This window comes from Oryctolagus cuniculus, chromosome 11 (genome assembly GCF_964237555.1).
Source record: "Oryctolagus cuniculus chromosome 11, mOryCun1.1, whole genome shotgun sequence".
In the NCBI taxonomy this organism is placed as follows: Eukaryota; Metazoa; Chordata; class Mammalia; order Lagomorpha; family Leporidae; genus Oryctolagus; species Oryctolagus cuniculus.
In genome coordinates this window covers 53,481,508-53,505,027 of record NC_091442.1, presented here as the reverse complement: position 1 = coordinate 53,505,027, position 23,520 = coordinate 53,481,508, and the positions used below count along the sequence as shown (strand labels likewise).

The 23,520-nt window shown below is 46.0% G+C and overlaps 2 protein-coding genes across 11 annotated transcripts in view; both read left to right on the top strand.

Annotated features, from left to right (window-relative positions):
* LIMA1 (LIM domain and actin binding 1) overlaps positions 1-8,793 on the top strand; it is a 98,976-nt gene extending 90,183 nt beyond the window's left edge. For all 4 annotated transcript variants that reach the window (XM_051846276.2, XM_051846273.2, XM_051846271.2 and 1 more), the window contains 2 exons: positions 3,725-3,858; positions 6,285-8,793. In XM_051846276.2, coding sequence (XP_051702236.2) covers positions 3,725-3,858; positions 6,285-7,293 — 1,143 coding nt within the window. In that variant the 3' untranslated portion in view covers positions 7,294-8,793. The remainder of the gene's footprint in view (positions 1-3,724; positions 3,859-6,284) is intronic.
* A 3,017-nt stretch (positions 8,794-11,810) lies between these two features.
* Positions 11,811-23,520, top strand: part of CERS5 (ceramide synthase 5) — a 35,233-nt gene continuing 23,523 nt past the window's right edge. For 4 of the 7 annotated variants that reach the window (XM_070052217.1, XM_070052213.1, XM_070052216.1 and 1 more), the window contains exon 1: positions 11,875-12,213. In XM_070052217.1, coding sequence (XP_069908318.1) covers positions 12,017-12,213 — 197 coding nt within the window. In that variant the 5' untranslated portion in view covers positions 11,875-12,016. Of the gene's footprint in view, positions 12,214-23,520 lie in introns of all 7 variants that reach the window. The other 3 variants (XM_070052214.1, XM_070052218.1, XM_070052212.1) reach the window with 3 other exon arrangements.

Genomic DNA, 23,520 nt, shown 5'->3' with positions numbered 1-23,520 from the left:
CTGGGATCTGCATTAGACTAGAAAATACACGGGAGGCAAGAAGGTGAAAGAATGCAGGGGCAGATTTATTGGGAAAATAGCTGTAAGTGGATGCTCACCAGCGGAGGGATCTTCGCTCACATGGAAAGGCAGAGTTTAAGGACATGCATCATTCACGCACCGCCCCACTCAGCCCAGAGCAGCGTGAAGATGCTCTCTGCCTATTTGAGTTTGAAGCAAAGTGAAGACTATCAGATGTTCAAAGTGCTCTTCCCCAAAGGGTTTCCTTCCACACGGAAATATAACATTCCAGGACAATGGAGAACATGGCTCTACTGATGTGTGGGTCAAGAGTTCTGAGTTTTAATTCTGTGGCTGACAGCATGAATTTCGATAAGGCACCTGACATCGCGGTCCTTTTGTTTCTAGCATGTGAAAAATGGTGGGCAAAGAGAGGAAAAACATTTTGTGCGAACAGGAAAAAATACAGATATTGCAAAGATAAGAGCCATCTCACACTCAGAGGCAGTGTTTGAAGCCTGGCCGTGCCAAGTCTGAGCATGCCTGGAGGCATAGGCAGGATGCTTGCCAGGTCCACGATAATGGTGATTTCTGGGCACTGACTATGCTTCCTGTTGTCTGAATAGGCATGGGGGGCAATTACAGGAAAGTGGCTGAAAGCCCAGGATGGAGAAAATAAAGGGAACGGACAGCCACTGGGACTTGGCATTTGTTCATGTCGGGATCCTCCTGTCTTTTTGAAACTGTGAGGTCCCTTGGGCAGCTGCTGTGTAAACCTTAAATAATATCCAGAAGGCTCAAGGGGAGGACTTGAACATGAACACTGGGAATCTGGTCGTCTGGCTGGCTGGAACTCGTGGTCACTTGCTTGTATGATCTGGCAGTCTATGAATTTGAAGTTAAAGAAGAGGCATGAATTCTCACTTGTGTGGGGGAAGGCCATGCTAAAAAGAGCCATTGTGGGTCAGGTGTGGGTGTCAGGAAGACGCTAAAGAATTGGGAATGATAACACTCGCTGTGTAGGTGAAAGCTCCCAAAAGCGTGCTCTGCTGAGCTGGGAGGTGTTCCAGCCGCAGGCAGATGCGGCAAGGCTGACTGTGGCCACAAGGAGCAGGTACTTGAAAAAGAAAGCAAACGCGGCCTTGTTCTTCGATCTGAGTCTGCGTTTCAGCGCACCAGGCCCATCGAATGCTGTGTATTCACTGGAGGTTCCTGTTTGTCTCTTCCAGCTTCTGCTTCCTGCTCCCGGTACCTAATTTCTGCTCCTGCCTTCCACTTTCCTCCTAATGTGAGCTCCACTTTCACTTCCTCTCGGGTTCTCCTTTCTGTTCTCTGGGCTGCGCCCTTGCACAGTGTTTGTGAGGGAGGCAGGCTCTGACCCCCCATCACTCCCCTGTAGCAGAATCACACCCACTTTCCTTAGCTCATGTGAAGTTTCTGCCTCCTGCTCTGTCGCTACTGACCAGAATGAGTATTTAGTCCCCTAAATCCAGTTTAGGGGGAAAAAAAAAATAAAGAATCTCTTCTATGTAACTGAAAAATGTTTTTGGTCTGACAAGTATGTTTTTATTCTGAGTGAACTGTGATTTGTACAGACTGTCTCCAGTGACCTCAATTGTACCATCATACCTAGATTTTTATGTTGCATTTTAATGTGTGTCCTGCATGCTACACAAGGACCTGATCCTTTTAAGTGAAAACCTAATCAAAATTATGCAAAGACATCTCCATTTATGTTCTATCTTGATAGAAATGTCCATAATAAGGGGGCCAGCACAGTGGCACAGTGGGTTAACTCCCTGGCCTGAAGTGCCGGCATCCCGTATGGGCGCCGGTTCGAGACCTGGCTTCTCCTCTTCCAATCCAGCTATGTTATGGCGTGGGAAAGCAATAGAAGATGGTCCAAGTCCTTGGGCCCCTGCACCCTCGTGGGAGACCTGGAAAAAGCTCCTGGCTTCAGATTGGCGCAGCTCTGGCCATTACAGCCAGTTGGGGAGTGAACCAGCAGATGGAAAACTGCTCTCTTCCTCTCTGCCTCTCCTCTTTCTGTGTAAGTCTGACTTTCAAATAAATAAATCTTAAAAAAAAAAAAAATGTCCGTAATAAGGAAAAAAAATTCTGAGCCCAAAATAATTCGTTAATTTTTTCCAAGAATGTTCAGTACAGTGACATTGGGTCACATCTAAATACCTCCCTTGGGCTTTGATTTTTTTTTTTAAGATTTATTTTATTTATTTGAAAGACAGAGTTATAGAGAGAGGTAGAGACAGAAAGAGAGGTCTTCCATCTGCTGGTTCACTCCCCATCTGAGAGTCATTTCTGCTTAGATTTGTTCCTTGGTTATTAAATCCCTTGGCTCTCATTTGGGCATTTATCACTAATTTTACTAAACTCCCTTTTGTAAATCTCGCTTTCTACTCATATTTCCTATCTAAATCCACCTAGAAAACCACCCCTTGCTTTTGCTTTTGCTTCCTAGTGAATCATGTGGCAACTGAACTAGCAATCTGAATTTTTTAGGGGCCTACTTTCAGATTTTTAAATCAAAATGCTCTTTTACTCATAACCTGTTTCATTGTAGGCTTAAGCACTCAGGTCCCGGACCTTGGGGCCAATTTGCATTATTTACCACCATAAGTATTTGTTTTTGTTTTTGTTTTTGAGTGCCCAAGCAGATCTTGGCAGCAGAGCATCTCCACAGGCTGCTTCCTACGTCTACTGGTCCAAGTGGTTGTTTTGGGCAAGTCTAGTGTGACGCACACATATGGGCTTTTTACTCCCCTCCCCTGCAACTGATAGCCATGTAACCATTTCTTTTTCTTTATTTCTTCCTTTTTTCTTTTCTTTTTTTTTTTTTTTTTTTTTTTAAGATTTACTTAGTTATTTGAAAAGCAGAGACAGATCTTCTGCTGGTTCACTCCCCAAATGACTGCAATGGCCAGAGCTTTGTCAGTCTGAAGCCAACAGCTTCTTCTGGGTCTCCCACATGGGTAGAGGGGCCCCAGGACCTGGGCCATCTTCTACTGCTTTCCCAGGCCACAGCAGAGAGCTGGATTGGAAGTAGAGCAGCCAGGACACAAACCAGCGCCTCAGGCAGAGGCTTAGCCTATTATGCCACAGCGCCAGCCCCAATAGTTCGTCTTTTATAAATGATTCCTTTCATTTGTCAGTTTTGACTTTTTAAATATTCTGCCCAGCTGATTGATCAGGTCAAAATCATAAGCAGAGGGGAGTAAAAGATCCTTTACTAAAATATCTTTTCCTCCTTCCCAAAGTCAAATGTTCTTGCTCTCCTTGACATGCATCCCCTTCAGTATCTGTTCTCAAGGAAGTCTGCCCTGCTGTGACCTGGTACTTGAGTCAAACTCCCTTCTTCGGTATGTGAGGACATTTTCTCCCAATCCGTGCACCCTCCTCCCTGTCCCCTGGTCCTTTCTGTGCATACCATGTGTGTGTGTGTGGTTATCTGAGCCTTTCTCTGCAATGCAGTCCCAACTCTCCCAGTCCTCCATGGCAGCTGCAGCCAGACAATTTGGGAAAGGAAGCCAGGAGAGCCTCCCGGCTTCAGTGAGTCAATGGATAGAACTGTAGCACGGTTAGTGCTCCTACGAGAATTGACAGACCAGCTAAGGGAGTCCTTAGGTCAAGTAAATCCTAGGACCCAACTCAGCAGAGTGCTAACACATCGCTACCTAAACTAAAGTTGCACTTTTCCTTTTTCTAGAAGTTTCAGGCGCCTGTGAGAGAGACCTGCGTGGAATGTCAGAAGACAGTGTACCCCATGGAGCGGCTCCTGGCCAATCAGCAGGTGTTTCACATCAGCTGCTTCCGTTGCTCCTATTGCAACAACAAACTTAGGTAACCCAGTCCTCTCTCTCTATGGGTGGCACTACTGTTTTTTTGTTTTGTTTTGTTTTTTGTTTGTTTGTTTGTTTGTTTTGACAGGCAGAGTGGACAGTGAAAGAGAGAGAGACAGAGAGAAAGGTCTTCCTTTGATGTTGGTTCACCCTCCAATGGCCGCTGCGGCCAGTGCACTGCGCTGATCCAAAGCCAGGAGCCAGGTGCTTCTCCTGGTCTCCCATGTGGGTGCAGGGCCCAAGCACTTGGGCCATCCTCCACTGCACTCCCGGGCCACAGCAGAGAGCTGGCCTGGAAGAGGGGCAACTGGGACAGAATCCGGCGCCCTCACCGGGACTAGAACCGGGTGTGCCGGCGCCAGCCGTCTTTGGCTCTTAAAGCACTGATACTCTGAATAAAGTCAGCAGCATCATTTAGCGACAGATCTTTCATATAAAATGATAATTTTATTTGGAGATACTTGGTACCTTGATATGTTAATTTCCTTGTTAGAACTGAAGCTTACTCAACACAGGTTGTAGGTAAAAACCCCTGTGACCTAATTTAGTAGAAAGTTTTCCCTTGGTGTCCCAGAGTCATAAAGTTAAGAAATCTCAAGGGGCGCCGGCATTGTGGTACAGTGGGTAAAGCCGCCGCCTGCAGTGCCAGCATCCCCTGTGGGTGTCAGTTCGAGTCCTGGCTGCTCCACTTCCGATCCAGCTCTCTGCTGTGGCCTGGAAAGCAGAAGAAGATGGCCCAAGTCCTCGCACCCCTGCACCCACGTGGGGACCTGGAGGAAGTTCCTGGCTTCTCACTTCAAATTGGCTCAGCTCCAGCCATTGTGGCCATTTGGGGAGTGAACCAGCAGATGGAAGACCTCTCTCCCTCTGTCTCTGTCTCTGCCTCTCTGTAACTCTGCCTTTCAAATAAATACATAAATCTTTAACAAAAAAAAAAATCTCAAGGGGTTCCTTGCCTAAGCCATTACCTCAGGGGGTTCTAAGCAACGTATAAAAGGTAATAACAACAATAATAATCCCCCCAAACAGCATATGTCTTTCTCTATCTTGTTTCATTTTAGTTTTTCCCTGAGAAAATAATGATGTATCATTTTTTCTAAGTAAAGCAAAATGCAGATATACATGGGACAAATTGGAAAAATATTCCCTAAGAATCATTTTAGTCATAGAGTCTTAGAGAAGGAAGTAACCAAGATGTCACTTTCTCCAGCTTTCCTTACAGCACAAACATTTGTTCTAAAATAGTTTATTGTTGCTATTGTTGTTTTGCTTTTAATTCACTTGAGAAACATAGAGACAGGGAGAGACATGGACATAGAATTTTTGCAGCCACTGGTTCACTCCCCCAAATGCCCACAACAGCAGCCCCAGCCAAAGCCCTGGTAGAGTTAGCGTTATAGCATAGCAAATTAAGCCATTTCTTGGGATACCTATATCCCATAATGGAATGGTGGTTCTAGTCCCAGCTACTCCACTTCTTTAAAAAAAAAAAAAATATTTATTTGAAAGTCAGAATTACACAGAGAGAGAAGGAGAGGCAGAGAAAAAAGAGAGAGAGAGAGAGAGGTCTTCCATCTGCCTGTTCAAATCCCAGTTGGCTGCAATGTCCAGAGTTGCATTGATCCGAAGCCAGGAGCCAGGAACTTCTTCCGGGTCTCCCACATGGGTACAGGGGCCCAAGCACTTGGGCTATCTTCCACTGCTTTCCCAGGCCATAACAGAGCTGGATTGGAAGTGGAGCAGCTGGGACTTGAACCAGCACCCATATGGGATTCTTGCACTGCAGACAGCAGCTTTACCCACTATGCCACAGTGCTGGCCCCATGCTATTCCACTTCTGACCCAACTTCCTAGTAATTGCCTGGGAAGGTACAGGAGATAGCCCAAGTGGTGTGGAGTAGAAGCGAGGAGATTCATGGCTGGGGGGGTGGGGATGAGAACCTTCTAGAACCTTCTCAATTGAGCCCCTGCCACCAATATAGGAGAACCAGATGAAATTGTTGGCTCCAGGCTAAAGTCTGGTACAGCCTTGCCTGTTGTGATCACGTAGGGAGTGAACCAGCGGATAGAATATCTGTGTGTGTGCATGTGTGTGTTTCCCTCTCTCTCTGTCACCCTTTCAAATAATAAATAAAATATTTAAAAAGATTTAACCTTACATCCACGTGGGAGACCCAGATGAGACTACTGGCTCCTGGCTTCACTGTGGCCATTTGGGAAGTGAACTAGCAAATAGAAGATCTCTCTCATCTTTCCCTTTCTCTCTGTAAATCTGACTTTCAAATAAAATAAAAATAAGTCTTAAAAAAATAGAAGATTCTCACTTAGTATCTTCTAAATATACTGGAACTGCTCAATTTTAGCATGCTGGTGCAAATGAAAGTCTAAAGACTTGCTAAGTTTATGCTCTTTTTCCTTTAATAACAGTCTGGGAACATATGCATCTTTACACGGGCGAATCTATTGTAAGCCTCACTTCAATCAACTCTTTAAATCCAAAGGTAACTATGATGAAGGCTTTGGGCACAGACCACACAAGGATCTGTGGGTTAGCAAAAGTGAAAATGAAGAGACTTCAGAGAGACCAGCCCAGCTCCCAAGTGCAGGGGAGGTCCTTCAGAGCCCAGGGGTAGAAGATGCCCCCATCGCTAAGGTGGGCGTGCTGGCTGCAAGTATGGAAGCCAAGGCCTCCCCTCCGCGGGAGAGGGAAGATAAGCCAGCGGAAACCAAGAAGCTGAGGATCGCCTGGCCGCCCCCAACCGAACTTGGCAGTTCAGGCAGTGCCTTGGAGGAAGGGATCAAAGTGTCCAAGCCCAAGTGGCCTCCCGAGGATGAAATCGGCAAGCCTGAAGCTCCCGAGGACATAGACCTGGATCTGAAGAAGCTACGGCGGTCTTCTTCCCTGAAGGAGAGGAGCCGCCCCTTCACCGTCGCGGCTTCGTTTAGAACCAGCTCTGTCAAGAGCCCGAAAGCTTTGTCCTCACCTGTCAGGAAAGGCTGGAGCATGTCTGAGCAGAGTGAGGAGTATGCGGGAGGAGCAATAGCAGAAAGGAAACAAGTGGAAAATACTAAGGCCTCCCAGAAGAATGGGGATGTGGGGAAGACAAGCTGGCAGCACAAGGAATCTAAAGGAGGGGTGGTGGGGAGGAGAAGCGAGGAGATGCATGGTCTTGAGGGGGAGGATGAGAACCTTCTAGAAAATGGTGCAAATTTAGATGAAGATGATAACAACCACACGAAGCAGCAGTCTCCACTGGAACCTAAGTCTCCCAGTTGGTCCAGCTTTGTAGACAACACCTCCACTAAAGAATTCACTGCTCAGAACCAGAAATCCCAGGATGTGGGATTCTGGGAGGGAGAAGTGGTCAAAGAGCTGTCTGTGGAAGAACAGATCAAGAGAAATCGGTACTACGATGAGGATGAGGATGAGGAATGACGAATTCGCAACCGCGCTGGGCCTTAAATGCATGTTAGTGAGCCACTGCCCTTTATCCAAGTGATGCCCATAAGCAGGTGTCTTAATTTACATGGACGCGACTTTGGAAGAGAGCTTCGACCACCAAAAGAGCCCCATACAGCAGCTTCAGTGAACCCATTCTAAATGCTGGTGACAGCATTCCTTAAATTCTGCACATTAGCAGTGCTGATACACAGAAGTGCTGTAAAGTCTTCTAACAGGGAAACATCTAGCTGATCCAGTGATGTAGTCCAGATCCCACTGTATTTCCCAAAAGGCAATATTAAACAGATGATGAGCTGTGCATTGTTAGACTGCAAATACTACTATGGAATGAGAGAACACACAGAAGGGATTTAGAGACCTAAACATTATGACTGGATGCACTTTAGTACAAAGCACACATTTGTATATTTTCAAAGGAATACCACTTCAATTTTTTAGGATTCAGCTGTTAAGGGATCATTTATTTAGTCTTCTTAAAAAAGTTTTAGGTGAATTTTCTTACTCTCAGATGTATGGGGAATTGATTTTGGTTTGCTCTCTTAGACTCCATCCTTGTTCCGATGTAATACAGCCATCTTTTCAGAACAGCTTTTTGAGGCAAGTAGAGAACCTACCAGCATGCCTTGGTCCTTGGCGAGATCTCTTGTCCCCCACACCCGCAGTGGTTTTGCCAATGAGTTTGACCCCAAGAGACCGACTTGTTTTCTGGTGGTCTCTTTCATGCTTTACTGAGGCTACAATGTCATTATCCACCACACTCCATGTTAGAGCACAGTGCGGAACTTAATGGAGGAGATACAGAAAGAACCGCCTTAAATTTGTTCTACTTGTGATGTCTTCTTTCTGAGGACTGATTTTTAAATACTTATTAGCTCTGAAATATATTGGTTTTTATGGTAGATAATATTCCCAGGATGATAATAAACCAATGATTGGCCTTTTTCTTGGGATGATTTTCTCTAGTATTAAGGCTTTGGAACACTGGGGCAGGTCACCGATTTGGGATGTCCGCATCCCATGTTGGGGTACCTGGCATCAAGGCCCGGCTCCACTTCCAGTTCAGCTGTGTGTGCCCTAGGAAGCAGCAGGTGATGACTCAGGTGCTGGGAAACCTGGATGGAGTTCCTGACTCCTGGCTTTGGCCTGGCCCGGTCCCAGCTGTTGCAGGCATTTCAGGAGTAACCAGCAGATGGAAGATTGATCAATCTCTCTCTTTCTCTCTCTGCCTTTCAAATAACCTTTTTTAAGTCTTTGGAACATTATCAACTTGAGTACATCTGTACATAATCGATATTCCAGATTTTATGTGCGGGAGGGAGAGGTGTTTCAAGCTATAGGCCCTTCTTTGTACTGCGTTTCTAGAGATTTAGTCTGATATTTTAGAGATGTAAAATATTTTGCTTTCTTACAGCCTTGCTTAGTCTGAAACATTTTTATTCAATAAAGAATTTAATTTACATTTGAACTTTTCAATGTGCCTCTTAAGTTTTTTTTTACATTGTTACAGTCTGTTGGGATCTAATTTTACTTTAGCAGTTTGGGAAGAAAAGACAAATGGGTGTTTTAGGTAGAAAAGGCCTATGAATACATGTTGCCACTAGATGGCGATGTTGTACTGGTCGTCTGCTTTCATCCTCCCTGAAAGAAGACAAAATTTTTTCTGAAAAATTATAAGCGGCTTGGCAAGAGAATTAGTGTGTGTGTTTCAAATGAGCTGTTTGCTTTACCAATATAAAATCCACTGTGCCCAACATTTAATAATCCACCTCACAATGATACCTAAAAGGCAAGGGGAATTTCTACATGTCTGTGCTGGAAAAGGAGTTTCTCCACTTGAAACTGGGACATTTTTGTTGGTTAATTTCTTTACCTGGGGTGCTCTTGCCCCTACCCTAGGCTGACGTCCTTTAGAAATCCCTCTTCATGGCCGGCGCCACGGCTCACTAGGCTAATCCTCCGCCTAGTGGCGCCGGCACACCGGGTTCTAGTCCCGGTTGCCCCTCTTCCAGGCCAGCTCTCTGCTGTGGGCAGGGAGTGCAGTGGAGGATGGCCCAGGTGCTTGGGCCCTGCACCCCATGGGAGACCAGGAAAAGCACCTGGCTCCTGGCTCCTGCCATCGGATCAGCGCGGTGCGCCGGCCGCAGCGCGCCGGCCGCGGCGGCCATTGGAGGGTGAACCAACGGCAAAGGAAGACCTTTCTCTCTGTCTCTCTCTCACTGTCTACTCTGCCTGTCAAAAAAAAAAGCCCTCTTCATTAAACAACCTAGATGCCCCTATATCGGCATATAAAAGATCCAATCAGCTCTCTAAATGAATACAACCTTGTTTGGACTTGGTAGACAGTAGAATGAGGTGAGTTTTTCTATTGATGAAGCAGGAAAAGAGGCCAGCTTGGGCCTGGAGATGGTTTACAGAGACTGATTGTGACACTTTGCACAGCCAATTGCTTTCAACAACCTGCTGGTGGGATCACTCGGCCAAAGAGAAAGCTGCATCGACTGCTTTCATTGCGTGTTTCAGAGCAGTATGTTTCCTAACAGCCAAGAGGAAGGATAAGGAATGACACAGGTGCATTTTTCTGAGGATAGACCAAGATCACTGTGCACTGGTGCCTGCATGCCAGGTTGGGGTATTCTGTTTCTTGGGGCTCTGATTTAAATTCTGCGAAGGAAAAGGAGGTTTACTTCAGTTTAAACTGTATTTTTGAATATAGGGTAGTTAACTTTTTTTTTTTTTTTTTTTGACAGGCAGAGTTAGAGTTATAGACAGAGAGAGAGAGAGAGAAAGGTTCCCTCCGTTGGTTCACCCCCCAAATGGCCACTACGGAGCCAGGTGCTTCCTCCTGGTCTCCCATGTGGGTGCAGGGCCCAAGCACTTGGGCCATCCTCCACTGCACTCCCGGGCCACAGCAGAGAGCTGGCCTGGAAGAGGGGCAACTTGGACAGAATCCAGCGCTCCAACCGGGACTAGAACCTGGGGTGCCGGCGGCGCTGCAGGCGGAGGATTAGCCTAGTGAGCCGCAGCGTCCACCGCTTGCTAAGGTAGTTAACTTTTAAGCTACTGCTGGTTTTGAATGAAAATGGCTTCAAGCAGTGGTTCTGAGTTAGAAATCAGAAACCAAACTCATGGTCTCTACCCCCTGCCTCTTGAAATCAGAATCTTTATGATTGGCCCCAGAACGCTTTGCTCCAACTCCCTGTGGGATATGAGACAAGCCAACATTTGAGCTGATGCATGCTGAAGTTTGAAAAGCCGAGAGGAAGCAAACCCTAAAGTCTACTCCTTGGGATGGGCTGTTTTTTCTTCCTCTCCCTTTAAAACCCTTTAAATGGCATAAGTATGCCTCCGTAGTTAGAGTTACTTTATCTGTTCTTGAACCAGAGGGAGAGATTTAGTTCTTTTAAGCATTTTTTCTCCCCTCTCAGATCATTCTAGATAATGTTTGGTAATTAACCTTGTGGCCAAGTTTTAACCGACAGGGTTCAGGGTTCTCAGGCATGCGGGGGACAATTTAGTTCAGCCTTTTGAACGTGCGCAGTCTATGGCTCCCCTCCCTAAGTAGATTTGCAAGAGTTCGATGCTCACTGTGGGAAACTAAAGTTAAGGAAATTTATAGGATAAGAGCTCGGAGTTCTAGAGTCTGCAGACTTTCTGTTTACTTCTTATCTGTAACCTTGGGCAGGCTGTTGCCCTCTTTGGACTAGTTTATTCCTCCATAAATTAGTGGGGATAACAAAATCTCTTTCATAGGGTAAAGGGTTGAAATAAAATGCTGCGTGCAACACCTGCCACATAATTATTAAACACTGGCCACCATTTTTTTTTTTTTTGCCTCTATTTTCCTTTGAATATCTCGCTTTTCACAATACTTTACCCCATGAGAAAGATAAAAGGATTTCTTTTAAAGCCTGCTTTTTTTTTTTCCCTGAGGAAAAGTTTCTAAATTTAAGGGATGAAGCCGCAGTGAAAAAAAGGTCGAGATGCTGGCGGGTTACAAAGGAAGGGAAAGATGGGAAGCAGAAAGACCTTTGTGGTGAGGAGGTGGGGCCGGCTGAGCAGGCGAGACAGTCCGGGCTGAGAGGGGCTGGGAGTGGAGACAGGTGTGGACGGTCCTGCTGGGAGCAGGAACGCGCTGGAGTGGCGGGGCCGGCCGAGAAACAGGAATGTCCCCATAAGGGCGCTAAGCCTGAAGCCAGGGGTGTGGCAGTGCTCGGGAGCGCGAGCGAGGAAGAACAAGACTCGAAGCAAGAGGAGGCGGGCCCTGGTGGGCGGGGCCAATGCTGCACGGGGTCGGGGCTCCAGGGCCGCGCTGGGTCCGAGTCCTTCCCGAGAGGGGGCGTGGCCAGGGCTGCGCGGGGGGCGGGTCCGGGGCGGGGCTCCAGGGCCTCGCTGGGTCCGAGTCAGAGGCCCGGGAGGGGGCGTGGCCAGGTTTGGAGGGCGGGGTCCCTCGGAGAGGCAGCCGGGAAGTTGGCTGTGAGGGGGGTGGGCGGGGAGGCGAAATGGGCGGTGAAGAGGCCCGGCCTCCCAGAGCCGAGCTGAACTGTGCCCGGGACCGAAGGGGCCGGAAGGGGGTGGCCGCAGGCCCGACCCCGCCCCGGGGCTGCCTCCCCGAGGGTTCCGTTGGCTGTGGCGGCAGCTGAGGCTGCGGCGGCGGTGGCGGCGGCGGCGGCGGCGGCGGCCGCGGGGCGGGCGTAAGATGGCGACGGCGGCGGCGGGAGCCCTGGGCCTGCTGTGGGGCTGGCTGTGGAGCGAGCGCTTCTGGCTGCCCCAGAACGTGAGCTGGGCCGACCTGGAGGGGGCGGGCGACGGCGACGGCTACCCGCGCGCCCGGCACATCCTGTCGGTGTTCCCGCTAGCGGCGGGCGTCTTCTCCGTGAGGTTGCTCTTCGAGCGGTGAGAGTCGGCGAGCTGGCGGCGCGGAGGGCCGGGGGGCGACCCGGGCACGCGGGCTGGGGCAAGCCGCCTTGGGGGAGCCTGAGGGCCGGAAGCAGAACTGGAGGGAGAGCCCGGAAGCTGGGGCCGCGGTGCAGGATGCTCGCGGCGTGGCCGTAGTGGGAGTTTGAGCCCTGGGCAAGTGAGAAGGGCAGGGTCCGGCTCAAGATCCTATCCCGGGGGTCGCCTTGCGGAGGATTTAGGCCTCCTCCCAACCTTCAGGAATTCTGCAGGCGAGGAAGCAGCCCCGGCAGAGACCCCCTAACCGAGGAGAAGGAAGGGCTCAGTAGAGCCACTTAGTTGGGGTCTTGGAACCCGAGGGATCACCGCAAGGGCCAGGCGCTCTCAGCAAAAGGAGTGGGTGCGCAAGGATCTACGTCCCCCCCCCCCCCCCCCGGCACTGTCGTTTTCTGAGAGTTGGGGGAAGAGTTAGGCCCTTGCGCCTAACTTGGTTTGTCAGCTCGAGGACGTTTATCAGTAGGACCGTAGAAATCTGGTTGGAAAAGGGTGTGGTGGAGCCCAAGGCCTCCAATGTGCGGGACATTGTCAGATTAGCTGCAGAACAGGCCTTGGGGACCTCAGCGGCAGGAGAAGGGGTCGTCTTGAAGGGATGGAGAGCCGCGGAGGACATTATGGGAGCCGAGTGGAAGCCGTCTTCTAAGTAAGGTTAGCAGGGTCGCTGCCCACTTGGTCCAAGCGTGTTCTCTTGGTAGAAGTGACTTCTCCCTTCTTGGAGTGAGTGGATCATACACGCTTGCTAAAATATGCTCCCTGAGGATTTGATGCGATGATTTTGTAATGGGAGCTTACAGCGGTGGATGATTTTGATCAAATCTACTCGCATAGGGCTTAGGTAATGAGGGTGGCATCATAACATCGTCTTTGCCTTTGGCCTTTAACCAGAGCGGTAATGTTTGTAACGCAGAAATACCTTTTCTAGGATGGTAGCATACTGCAGAAAAAGTCATGGTACTTCCTGAAAAGGTCATAACCTGTTTTGGATTATTTCAGTGATGTGTGGAACATTTCTGATTCGTCCATTTATTCGTAGTGTTTGTCTATCGTCATCAAACTGCTGTACCAAGGGCCAAAAAAGGTTTTTTTTGTTTTGTTTTTAACTGAAGCATATGAAAACCAAAGGTCTTTTCTGGATTCCCCAGGAACTTAGTGATGCAGTTTTTTAAAGTATGATCATAGTGTTAGGTATTCCCAGGTAGGGGCATAGGCCACTTTTCTCTCAGATTGGGAGTAAAATAGATCCAGGTATTCTGTTCCTTGGTATCTGTATATGAGGGCTGAAAAAGAGAAAGGAAAGAAAATGACAAAGAAAATACAAGATTGAAGACCAAAAGAGAAAAAGAGAAGTCTCTGCTTTTCATATGAAAACATGCAGGCATCTTCCCCATGTTAGTGCTGAGAAGAAACAGCTGGCTACTTCTAAATATTTAATAGAAATTTGTGTATCTTTGGATTCCATAGGGTTTCATCAGGTGGCTGAAGATGTATATCTATCCCCTGACAGAGGTGCTGGAAAGGATCTTTGACCTGTGGGAATTCTATCTGGATGTTTCTATGGTACTCCAGTGTCAGGAGAGTACAGAGTGATGGGAAGACTGAGTTGAAAGCATTCTAGTATGGTGTTTCTTAGCTAGTAAGAACAGGCGTGTTGTTTGTTGCGTGTTTGCTCTTAGGAAAATTTTAACCCTAGAAGCAGTCTTGCCATTTTGTGTCTCAGCTACCTCAGTAAGTAATTAGAATTGACTTCTGGGTTACGAGTTCCGCTCCTATGAGTTTTCCATAAAGGGACCAGAAACTACCCTTAGAGTGGAGTAAAGGCCATATCAGAAATACAGGGACAATTAGTCTTTCCCACATTATCCCATTTCTCAAATCCCACCTAAATATTTAGTTTTTAGAAGGAATTCATGTAGTAATCATAGACCGTTAAGAGCTAGAAGTCCCACATCCCTTTTGCAGATAGTAGAAACATCCTATGCTTTCAGAGGTTGGAGGAGGAGCTACAAGTAAGATCCAGGTTTTTTTCCCCAACTCAGTGCTCATTCCACTGTATAAACATGGCCATCCTTTCCTAATCCCTAATCCACCTTTCATATGGTAAGATTTAACCTCCTGTTCCTCGTATTCCAGGATAGGAGGAGCGCAAATCCATGCTCATCCCAATCTTAGTTATTTGATATGATGCATTTGACTTGAACTTTGCATTTTGGGGAGGAGGTTTGGATTATTACTATAAACTTTAATATTAGGTAGTCTAATAAGTATTTCACTCCTCTCTTATTAATGGTCTCTGTGTTTTCAGGAATCTCCCAAAGAGTAAATACGCTCTATAGAGTTTGGAGTTATTTCTTGCTTTCCTTTCCTTCTCATCCTTCTCATAAATGCTCACACTGAGCATTTATGATTTTGAGTTTTCCCCATGTCCTAAAGAACTGGAGCTGCATCTGATGAGGATGATTTGAAAAGCCATCTGACCATAAATAAAGTGTTTGTATCTGACTATTTGTTTTATTAAAGAACTGCAGAGAGGCAATTATTACCTGCCACAGAGCAGAAGGTCTCCTTTGTGGGCCTCTGTTGACTGATTGCCTTGTGGTGGCCTGTACCTTGCACAATGCCTCCTCAACTGTAGCATATGGTCAGCAAATACTGAATGAGAAGGGTTCAGTCATCTGAGATGCCCAGAGGAGAACCTGGTATCTAGATCTTCAGTCTGAAATAGATGTTTGGCTTAATTGAGAGAGGTAAAATTCTAATTCTTTGTTTCTGTTGTTAAGCTTCACCATACCACATTTGCAAGCTGAACACTTCCACAATATCTCTTTCTTCTCTCCTCCAACATTCTTACACTACCCCCACACTTTGTCACAAAGAGAGATAAAAAACTCTTCCACTTGTTGCGTCTTTTAATACCATGTTGCTGATTGAAATCAGAGGGAAAGAGTGGTCCAACCTAGGTCTCTTGGGTCTGACTTCAACGAATTTTTGAAGAGAAAATTTTTTTAAAACTTAAGGTCTAGTCCCTTGAACTCTTTTTTTTTTGGGGGGGGGGGCAACTAGGAGTTTCAGACTTAACTGATACTATCAGATCTGGACAAGCTCATTTATTTGGAGCGTGGCATTGTGATAGGAGCTTTTTGTTGGCAGGAGAAAATTATTTTGTGATTGATACAGAAGATGGATGAGCACTTCACTGGGTTTATTCCAGTCCCCTCGTATTACTTAAAGGTAACCTTCCTAGGGCATGTCAAGAACCGTCTAGATACCATTCTCTGTCGCTAGGGACTGAACAGATTAATTTGCTGCCCGTCATGTAGCTGATGGCAGGAGAGGTGGTGACTCACTTTCTTGTGCGTGTTCTTTAATGATTCTTTTCATCTCGAACTTGGAAGCCTTGCTACCTCTGCTGCATGTTGCGGTTTTTTTCCTGCTCTTTCCACTTCCGCTATCTTAAGTGGAGGATGAGCTTTCTTTCTCTTCCTAACAGGCCTGTTGCCTTCCTCCCAGGTTTGCCATTTTCACAGCATTGTGGTGCAGCATCTGTGTGTCCTCCAGAGAGGAGAAAGGCTTTGGGAAGAGTGGCCGTAGCTGCTGACTCGCTGTAAGGGAGCCAGCCCATTCCACTGCATCCCTAAAGGTACTCTGCAGGCATCCCTGCATTGTAATCACAGAATTCAGTGAGCTTTGCAGATGCAGCCGAATGAGATTGGCGAACGTGGCCCCATGGCCCTGCCCTTATCTAAGGGCTCACCTCTTCATAAGTTACAGATGGCCAGAAGCCTTCTTGTCCCACCCCTCTCTGGGAAAAGCTCTTCTCACCAGCCCTTGCTCAGTGGGTGTGGACGCTCTGCAGACAGCTCTTGAATACTGTGCTGCCTGAGGTTAGGTTCCTGCCTTATCCCTGGAGACAGCATACTTGTCAGTGCAGAGAAACATGTCGTATTTTTGCAGCAGCCACTTCCTGATGCAGAAGACTCAAGTCTCCTGATTGGTAAAGAAGAGATTAAAGGGGAGGCAGCAAGTAAATTTATACCTTACTTACAGAGTACAACAGGGAGATACACCTGTTTTATCTAACTCTATGAGGTATTTTTAGGCAAATAAAATGTGAGTTTTGGCCCATTTGTGTGGATCCACTCTTTATTTCATCATTAGGTAAGGTAATTAAGGAGTTACTGCAAAAGGAGTTAAATATAAATACAACTTTTTTTTTTTTTTTTTTTTTTTTTTTGACAGGCAGAGTTAGTGAGAGAGAGAGACAGAGAGAAAGGTCTTCCTTCCGTTGGTTCACCTCCCAAAATGGCTGCCATGGCTGGCGCTGCACCAATCCGAAGCCAGGAGCCAGGTGCTTCCTCCTGGTCTCCCATGCGGATGCAGGGCCCAAGCACTTGGGCCATCCTCCACTGCACTCCCGGGCCACAGTAGAGAGCTAGACTGGAAGAGGAGCAACCGGGACAGAATCCGGCACCCCAACCGGGACTAGAACCCCGCGGTGCCGGTGCCACAGGCAGAGGATTAGCCAAGTGAGCTGTGGCTCTGGCCAATACAACTTTTTTTTAAAAAAATCTTTTTTTTTTTAAAGATTTATTTGAAAGGTAGACTTACAGAGAGAGAGGGGGAGAGATAGATTTTCCATCTGCTGGTTCACTCCCCAAATACCTGCAATGGCTAGGAGCTTCATCTGGGTCTCCTACATGGGTGCAGGAGCCCGAGTCCTTGGGCCATCGTCTTCTGCTTTCCCAGGTTCATTAGCAGAGAGCTGGATCAGAAGTGGAGCAGGGACTGACGCTGTGGCATAGCAGGTAAAGCCACCGCCTGCAGTGCCAGTATCTCATATGGGCGCCAATTCGAGCCCTGGCTGCTCCACTTCCCATCCAGCTCTCTGCTATGCCCTGGGAAAGCAGTAGAAGATGGCCCAAGTCCTTGGGCCCCTGCAACCACATGGGAGACCTGGAGGAAGCTCCTGGCTCCTGGCTTCAGCTCCTGCCATTGCAGCTGACTGAGGAGTGAACCAGCAGATGGAAGACCTCTCTCTCTGCCTCTCCTTCTCTCTGTGTAACTCTGACCTTCAAACAAATAAATAAAACTTTAAAAAAAAAGGTATGTGGGAAAAATGGAATTAAAGTTTATAAAAAAAATAAAGTGGAGCCACCAGAATTCGAACTGGTGCCCAGATGGGGTGCGAGCATTGCAGGCAGCAACTTAACTCATTACACCACAGTGCCAGCCCCTAAAAAATCTTAACAATTTTCTTAGATACAAAGAATAACTCCCTCTTAATTAATGTAGAACTGTGCTGTCTAGTAAGAGTCATAGCTGCATGTGGCTTTTGGGGATTTCAGATGGGACAAGACAGAATTGGGATGTGTCATTAAGTATAGAAAATACACTAGATTTAGAAGGCTTAGTATATGGGGCTGGCACAGGTAGAGCCATTGGCCTACAGTGCCAGCATCCCATATGGGCACCAGTTTGAGTCCAGGCTGCTCCACTTCCTATCCAGCTCTCTGCTATGGCCTGGGAAACAGTGGAAGATGGCCCAAGTCCTTGCACCCTTCCAAGTGGGAGACCCGGAGGAAGCTCCTGGCTCCTGGCTTCAGATCGATTCAGCTCCGGCCGTTGCAGCCAACTGGGTAGTGAACCAGCGGATGGAAGACCTCTCTCTCTCTGCCTCTCCTTCTCTCTCTGTGTAACTCTGACTTTCAAGTAAATAAATAAATCTTTAAAAAAAAAAAAAAAGAAAAAGAAAGTTACAGAGAGACAGAGACAGAGAGAGAAAGAGGTCTTCCATCCACTGGTTTATTCCCCAAATGAGTGCAACAGCCAGAGCTGAGCTGATCCAAAGCCAGGAGCCAGAAACTTCTTCCGGGTCTCCACGCAGGTGCAGGGGCCCAAGCACTTGGGCCATCTTCTACTGCTTTCCCAGGCCACAGCAGAGAGCTGGATTGGAAGTGGAGCAGCCAGGATTTGAACCAGTGCCCATATGGGTTGCCAGTACCACAGGTGGCAGCTTTACCCACTATGCCCCAGTGCCAGCCCAACAGGTCTTTTTTTTTTTTTTAAAGGATTATTAGCACAGAAGAAAAGATCAAGTACCTCAATTTCTATGTTGATTATGTATTGATATGTTAGTATTTTGAATATATCAGACTAAACAAAGTACACTATCAAAACTAATTTTACTTTTTAAGATTTATTTATTTGTAAGGCAGAGTGATAGAGAAGGAGAGACAGAGATCTTCCATCCACTGATTGACTTCCCAAATGCCCAGAATTGTCAGAGTTGGGCAGTGCATAAGCCACAAGTCTGGAACTCCATCTGGGTCTCCCATGTCAGTGGCAGGAGACCAAGCACTTGCCATCAGCAGCTGCCTCCCAGGATGCCTTCATCAGCCAAGTATACAGGACGTGAACCAGTACTCCAATGGGGAATGCAGGTGTCTCACGCTGTGGCACCACAGCACCCACACCTTCAGTTCCTTTAAACAGTTGTTAACTAAAATTCAGGCTTAGCATCTCACTAACAACCACGTATTTCTTGGACTATGAAGGATAATAAAAATCTCTTGAGAAAGAGCATTCTGTTTGTTGCCTTTTCTCCAGCCCACTTATTTGGCTTGAGTGTATATGTGTAGGTTTGGTTGTGTTTCTGCTTAAAGAAAGAAATGCATTGTTGTGTAATCAGTCACATTTAAAAAGATAAATAGGGGTGGCCGTTTGTCATAGAGGTTAACATATCACTTGGGACACCTGTATCCTCTATGAGAGTGCCAGCTGTACTGAATCCAGCTTCCAGTGAATACAGGTGATGGCCCAAGTAGTTGGATCCCTGCCACCCACGTGAGAGAGCTGGAGGGAGTTCCAGGCTCCTGGCTTCAGCCTGGCCCAACCCCAACCATTGCTGCCATTTGGGGAGTGAACCAATAGTTAGGCGATCTCTAAAGATCTGTTTGTGTCTCTGCCTTTCAAAGAAACAAAATCAAGAAATAAAAATTCTAAAGATTTATTTATTTATTTGAAGTTAGAGTTGCAGAGAAAGAGAGGTCTTCCATCCACTGGTCCACTCCCCAGATGGCCACAATGGCCGTGGCTGAGCCAAGCCAAAGCTGGGAGCCAGGATCTTCCACATTTGCCACTTTGGTAGCAGGGGCCCAAACGCTTGGGCCCTCTTGCAACTGGGACACAAACTGATATCTAGCCCCCTAAGTAAAATTTTTAAAAAAGATTATGTAATGAAAGGAATGAGTAGGTTTACTTTTCCACATCTTAGTGTTCTTTTCTAGAGCTCTTCTTGTACATTAGAATGATTAAATACACAAAAAAGAAGGTGTACATACATTGCTGGAGAAGAACATCTATTATGGTAAATTCTTCTGCTTCTAGCTAGGTAGATAATCTTAATTATTGTTTCCAGCTTTATCATTTTTCCTGGGCAATTTCCATATTCTCTTTACTCAGTCTACTAAGGTTTCCCCATAGTATGTTTGTGCTGAAATCAAGGAGCTTGGTGAAGTGAGTGATGCCAGAAACATTGTCAGGTCACAGCTGAGATTTGAACGGGGAAATCATTTTCAAAGATCTTGAATGAAACTGTTTTACAGGAAGCTTGAACTTACCTGCTCTCTGGAGATGACCGTCAGACTGGGCTCTTTTTGTAGGCTTCTCTTCCCCCAGAACCATATTTCTATTGCACTACTTATTAGCTTTTCAATAAGTGTTTATTGAACAAATGACTGAGACATACTTCTGCTTTAGACATTGGCTCCTAAAATTACTTTTTCAATAACAGTAAATTCTCAAATATTTTATCTGCAGACTCCTTTATACTTTGAAAAATTACTGAATGCCCCAAAGAGTTTCTATGTATATAGATTATATCCATCAGTATTTATTGTATTGACTAAGAAAGTTTTAAAATATGTATTTGTTAAGTCATTTAAAAATAATGGTAAGCTCAGTACATGTTAATGTAAACAATATTTTAATGAAAAGTAACTATATTAAAAACTTACTAATAAGAATGGCATTGTTTCATGCTTTTGTAAATCTGTTTTCTGGTTTAATAGAGGCATCTGCATTTAGTCTGTTGTGTTAGGTTGTTTGGATTGAAAGTCATGAAGAATATCTGACCTACATTTAACATAACCATATTTCATACACACTATAAAATAAGGCCGTGTGTGTGTGTGTGTGTGTGTGTGTGTATGAAAGAAATACAAAGTTGGAAAGGGAAGACTTTGTAAATATCCTAAGAGTTTCACACACTCCCAGCTGTTCTCCAACCATGCTTTGAGAACCATGGCTCTGTAGAAAGTAAAATGTTTATTTGCTACTGTATAATAAAACTGCAAGTTAGTCTCAAATTAGTTTGTGTCTGGAAACATTTTAACATTGAACTTGAAATAATTCTCTTTTTAAAGAGTTATTTATTTGAAAGGCAGAGTTACAGACAGGAGATTGTGTGTGTGTGTGTGTGTGTGTGTGCAAAGAGACAAAGAGATCTTCCATCCGCTGGTTCAGTCTCCAGATGGCCACAATGGCTGGGGCTGGGCTGGGCCAAAGCCAGGAACCAGGAGCTTCTTCTGGGTCTCCCACGTGGGTACAGGGGCCCAAACACGTGAGCCGTACTCCACTGCTTTTCCCATTCCATTAGCAGAGAGCTGGATCAGAAGTGAAGCAGCCAGGACATGAACTGGCATCCCTATGGAATGCCAGCATTGCAGATGGCAGCTTTACCCACTATGCCCCAGTACCAGTGCTTTTTAATCATCTTCAAAGAAAACTGCAGCTTATTTGCACATGGACCACGAAATAGATGTTGAGTTTGGTGATAGAGGTGTCCTTGAAAAGTACAGTATTATGTACACAGTGAATCCTATCCTTTGAATAATTGACTTAGAAGGCAGAAGCACCTGGCATGTCAGTTAAATACCACGTAGGATTACTGTATCATCCTCTATCACAGTCTGGAGTCTGGGTTTGAGTCCCAGTTCCACTTCCTATTCCAGCTTACTACTAATGTTCACACTTAGAGGCAGCAGGTGATGGCTTAAGTTCTTGGGTTCCTTCCACCCACATGGGAGACAGAGATGGAGTTCTTGGGTACTGGCTCCAGCCTGGCCCAACCCTGGCTGTTGCAGAGGTTTGGAGAGTGAACCAGTGGATGGAAGATTTCTCTCTCTCATTCTCATGCTGCTTCTTTCTCTCTCTCAGTCTCTGCCTTTCAAATATATAAAAATAAATTTAAAAAAAATTTTTTAAGGGAGCTGGCATTGTGGTGTAGCGGGTTAAGCTGCTGTCTGCAACGTAAGCATCCGATATCAGTGCCAGTTCAGGTTGCAGCTGCTCCGTTTCCAGTCCAGCTCTCTCTGCTAATGCACCTGGGAAACCAGCACAAGATGGCCCAAGTGTTTGGACCCCTGCCACCCACATGGGAGACCAGAATGGAGTTCCAGATTCCTGGTTTCAACCTGGCCTGGCCCCAGCCATTACAGCTAGCTGGGGAGTGAACCAGCGGATGGAAGATCTCTCTGTCCGTCCCTCTCTCTCTGTAACTCTTCCTTCCAGACAAATAAAATAGATCTTTTTAAAAAATTATAAATAATTTACTCAGAAAAATACACTGACATGTGTGTGTATGTACATATCTATCTATATATATAGCATATACAAAATAATATATGGTAGGGAGTCACCAGCACTTAGAAGGTGTTGGTGTAATTTAAGTTTTTCTTCTTATTATTATTTTTCACCCTTAAAAATTATTGGGGGGGGGGCAGCATTGTAGCACAGCAGATTAAGCCACCACTTGGGATGTCAGAATCACATGAGAGCTAGTTTGAGGACCAACTCTTCCACTTCCAGTCCAGCTCCCTTCGGATGCACCTGGGAACGCATTAGAAGATGGCCTGGGTGCTTCAGCCCCTGCCACCCACATGGGAGATCTGGATGGAGTTTGTGGCTGCTGGCTTTGGCCTGTACCAGTCCTAGCTGTTGCAGCCATTTGGGAAGTGAACCAGAGGAGATAGATTTCTCTCTTTCTTTCTCTCTTTCTCTCTTTCTCTCTCCCCTTCTCTCCTACTCTTCTCCCTCTCCTCTCTGTAACTCTGCTTTCAAATAAAATTTAAAAAAATTTTTTTACAGTTGAGGATTCCAAGGAGCTTTTATGTAAGTTATATATTGAGAAATTTTAAGAAATGTACTTATTCATTAAAAATAATAAATCTATTACATATTAATGTAAATAAGATATTAAGACTTTTTTTAAAATTTATTTGAAAGTCAGGGGCCGGTGCTGTGGCATAGAAGGTAAAGCCTGCAGTGCCAGCATTCCATATGGGTGCTGGTTTGAGTCCCGGCTGCTCCACTTCCAATCCAGTTCTCTGCCATTGCCTGGGAAAGCAGTAGAAGATGGCTCTTGCACACACCTATGTGGGATACCCACAAGAATCTCCTGGCTCCAGGCTTCAGATCGGTGCAGCTCTGGCTATTGCAGCAACTGGGGAGTGAACCAGCGGATGGAAGACCTCTCTCTCTCTCTTCCTGCCTTTCCTCTCTCTGTGTAACGCTGACTTTCAAATAAATAATTTTTTTTAAAAAAAGTCATAATTACAGAGAGTGGGAGAGACAGAGAGGGACCTTCCATTTATTGGTTCACTCCCCAGATGGTTGCAACAGCAAGGGCTGGACCAGGCCAAAGCCAGGAGCCAGGAACATCTTCCAGGTCTCCCATGTGGATGCAAGGGCTCAAGTACTTGGGCCATCTTCCACTGCTTTCCCAGGTGCATTAGCAGGGACTTGGATTGGAAGTAGAGCAGCGGGGACTCCAACCAGCACCCATATGGGATGGTGGCATTGCAAGTGGCAGCTTTACCTGCTACATCACATTGTAAGCCCATAAATAAAGTTTTTTAAAAATAATATTTTCTGGGGGTGGACATTGTGATACAGCAGTTGGAAAGCAACCATAAATTAATGTTTTTAAGAATTTATTTTCTAAAAGAAAAAAGTATTTCATGAGAAAACACTACTTTTACATTTTTGCAAATCTCTTTAATGTCTGGCTTATTCTCCTCACTTGGTTCTGCATTTGATTTTTTGTGATATGTTGCTTTTGTTGAAGTATATGTGAAGAAAAGCTGACCTTACAAAAGTATGCTATTGAAAGGAAATAAGTATATGTTGTGTGTGTATAATATATATATATATGTAATATTTTTAAGATCGACTTTTTTGGAAGGCAGAGCAGTA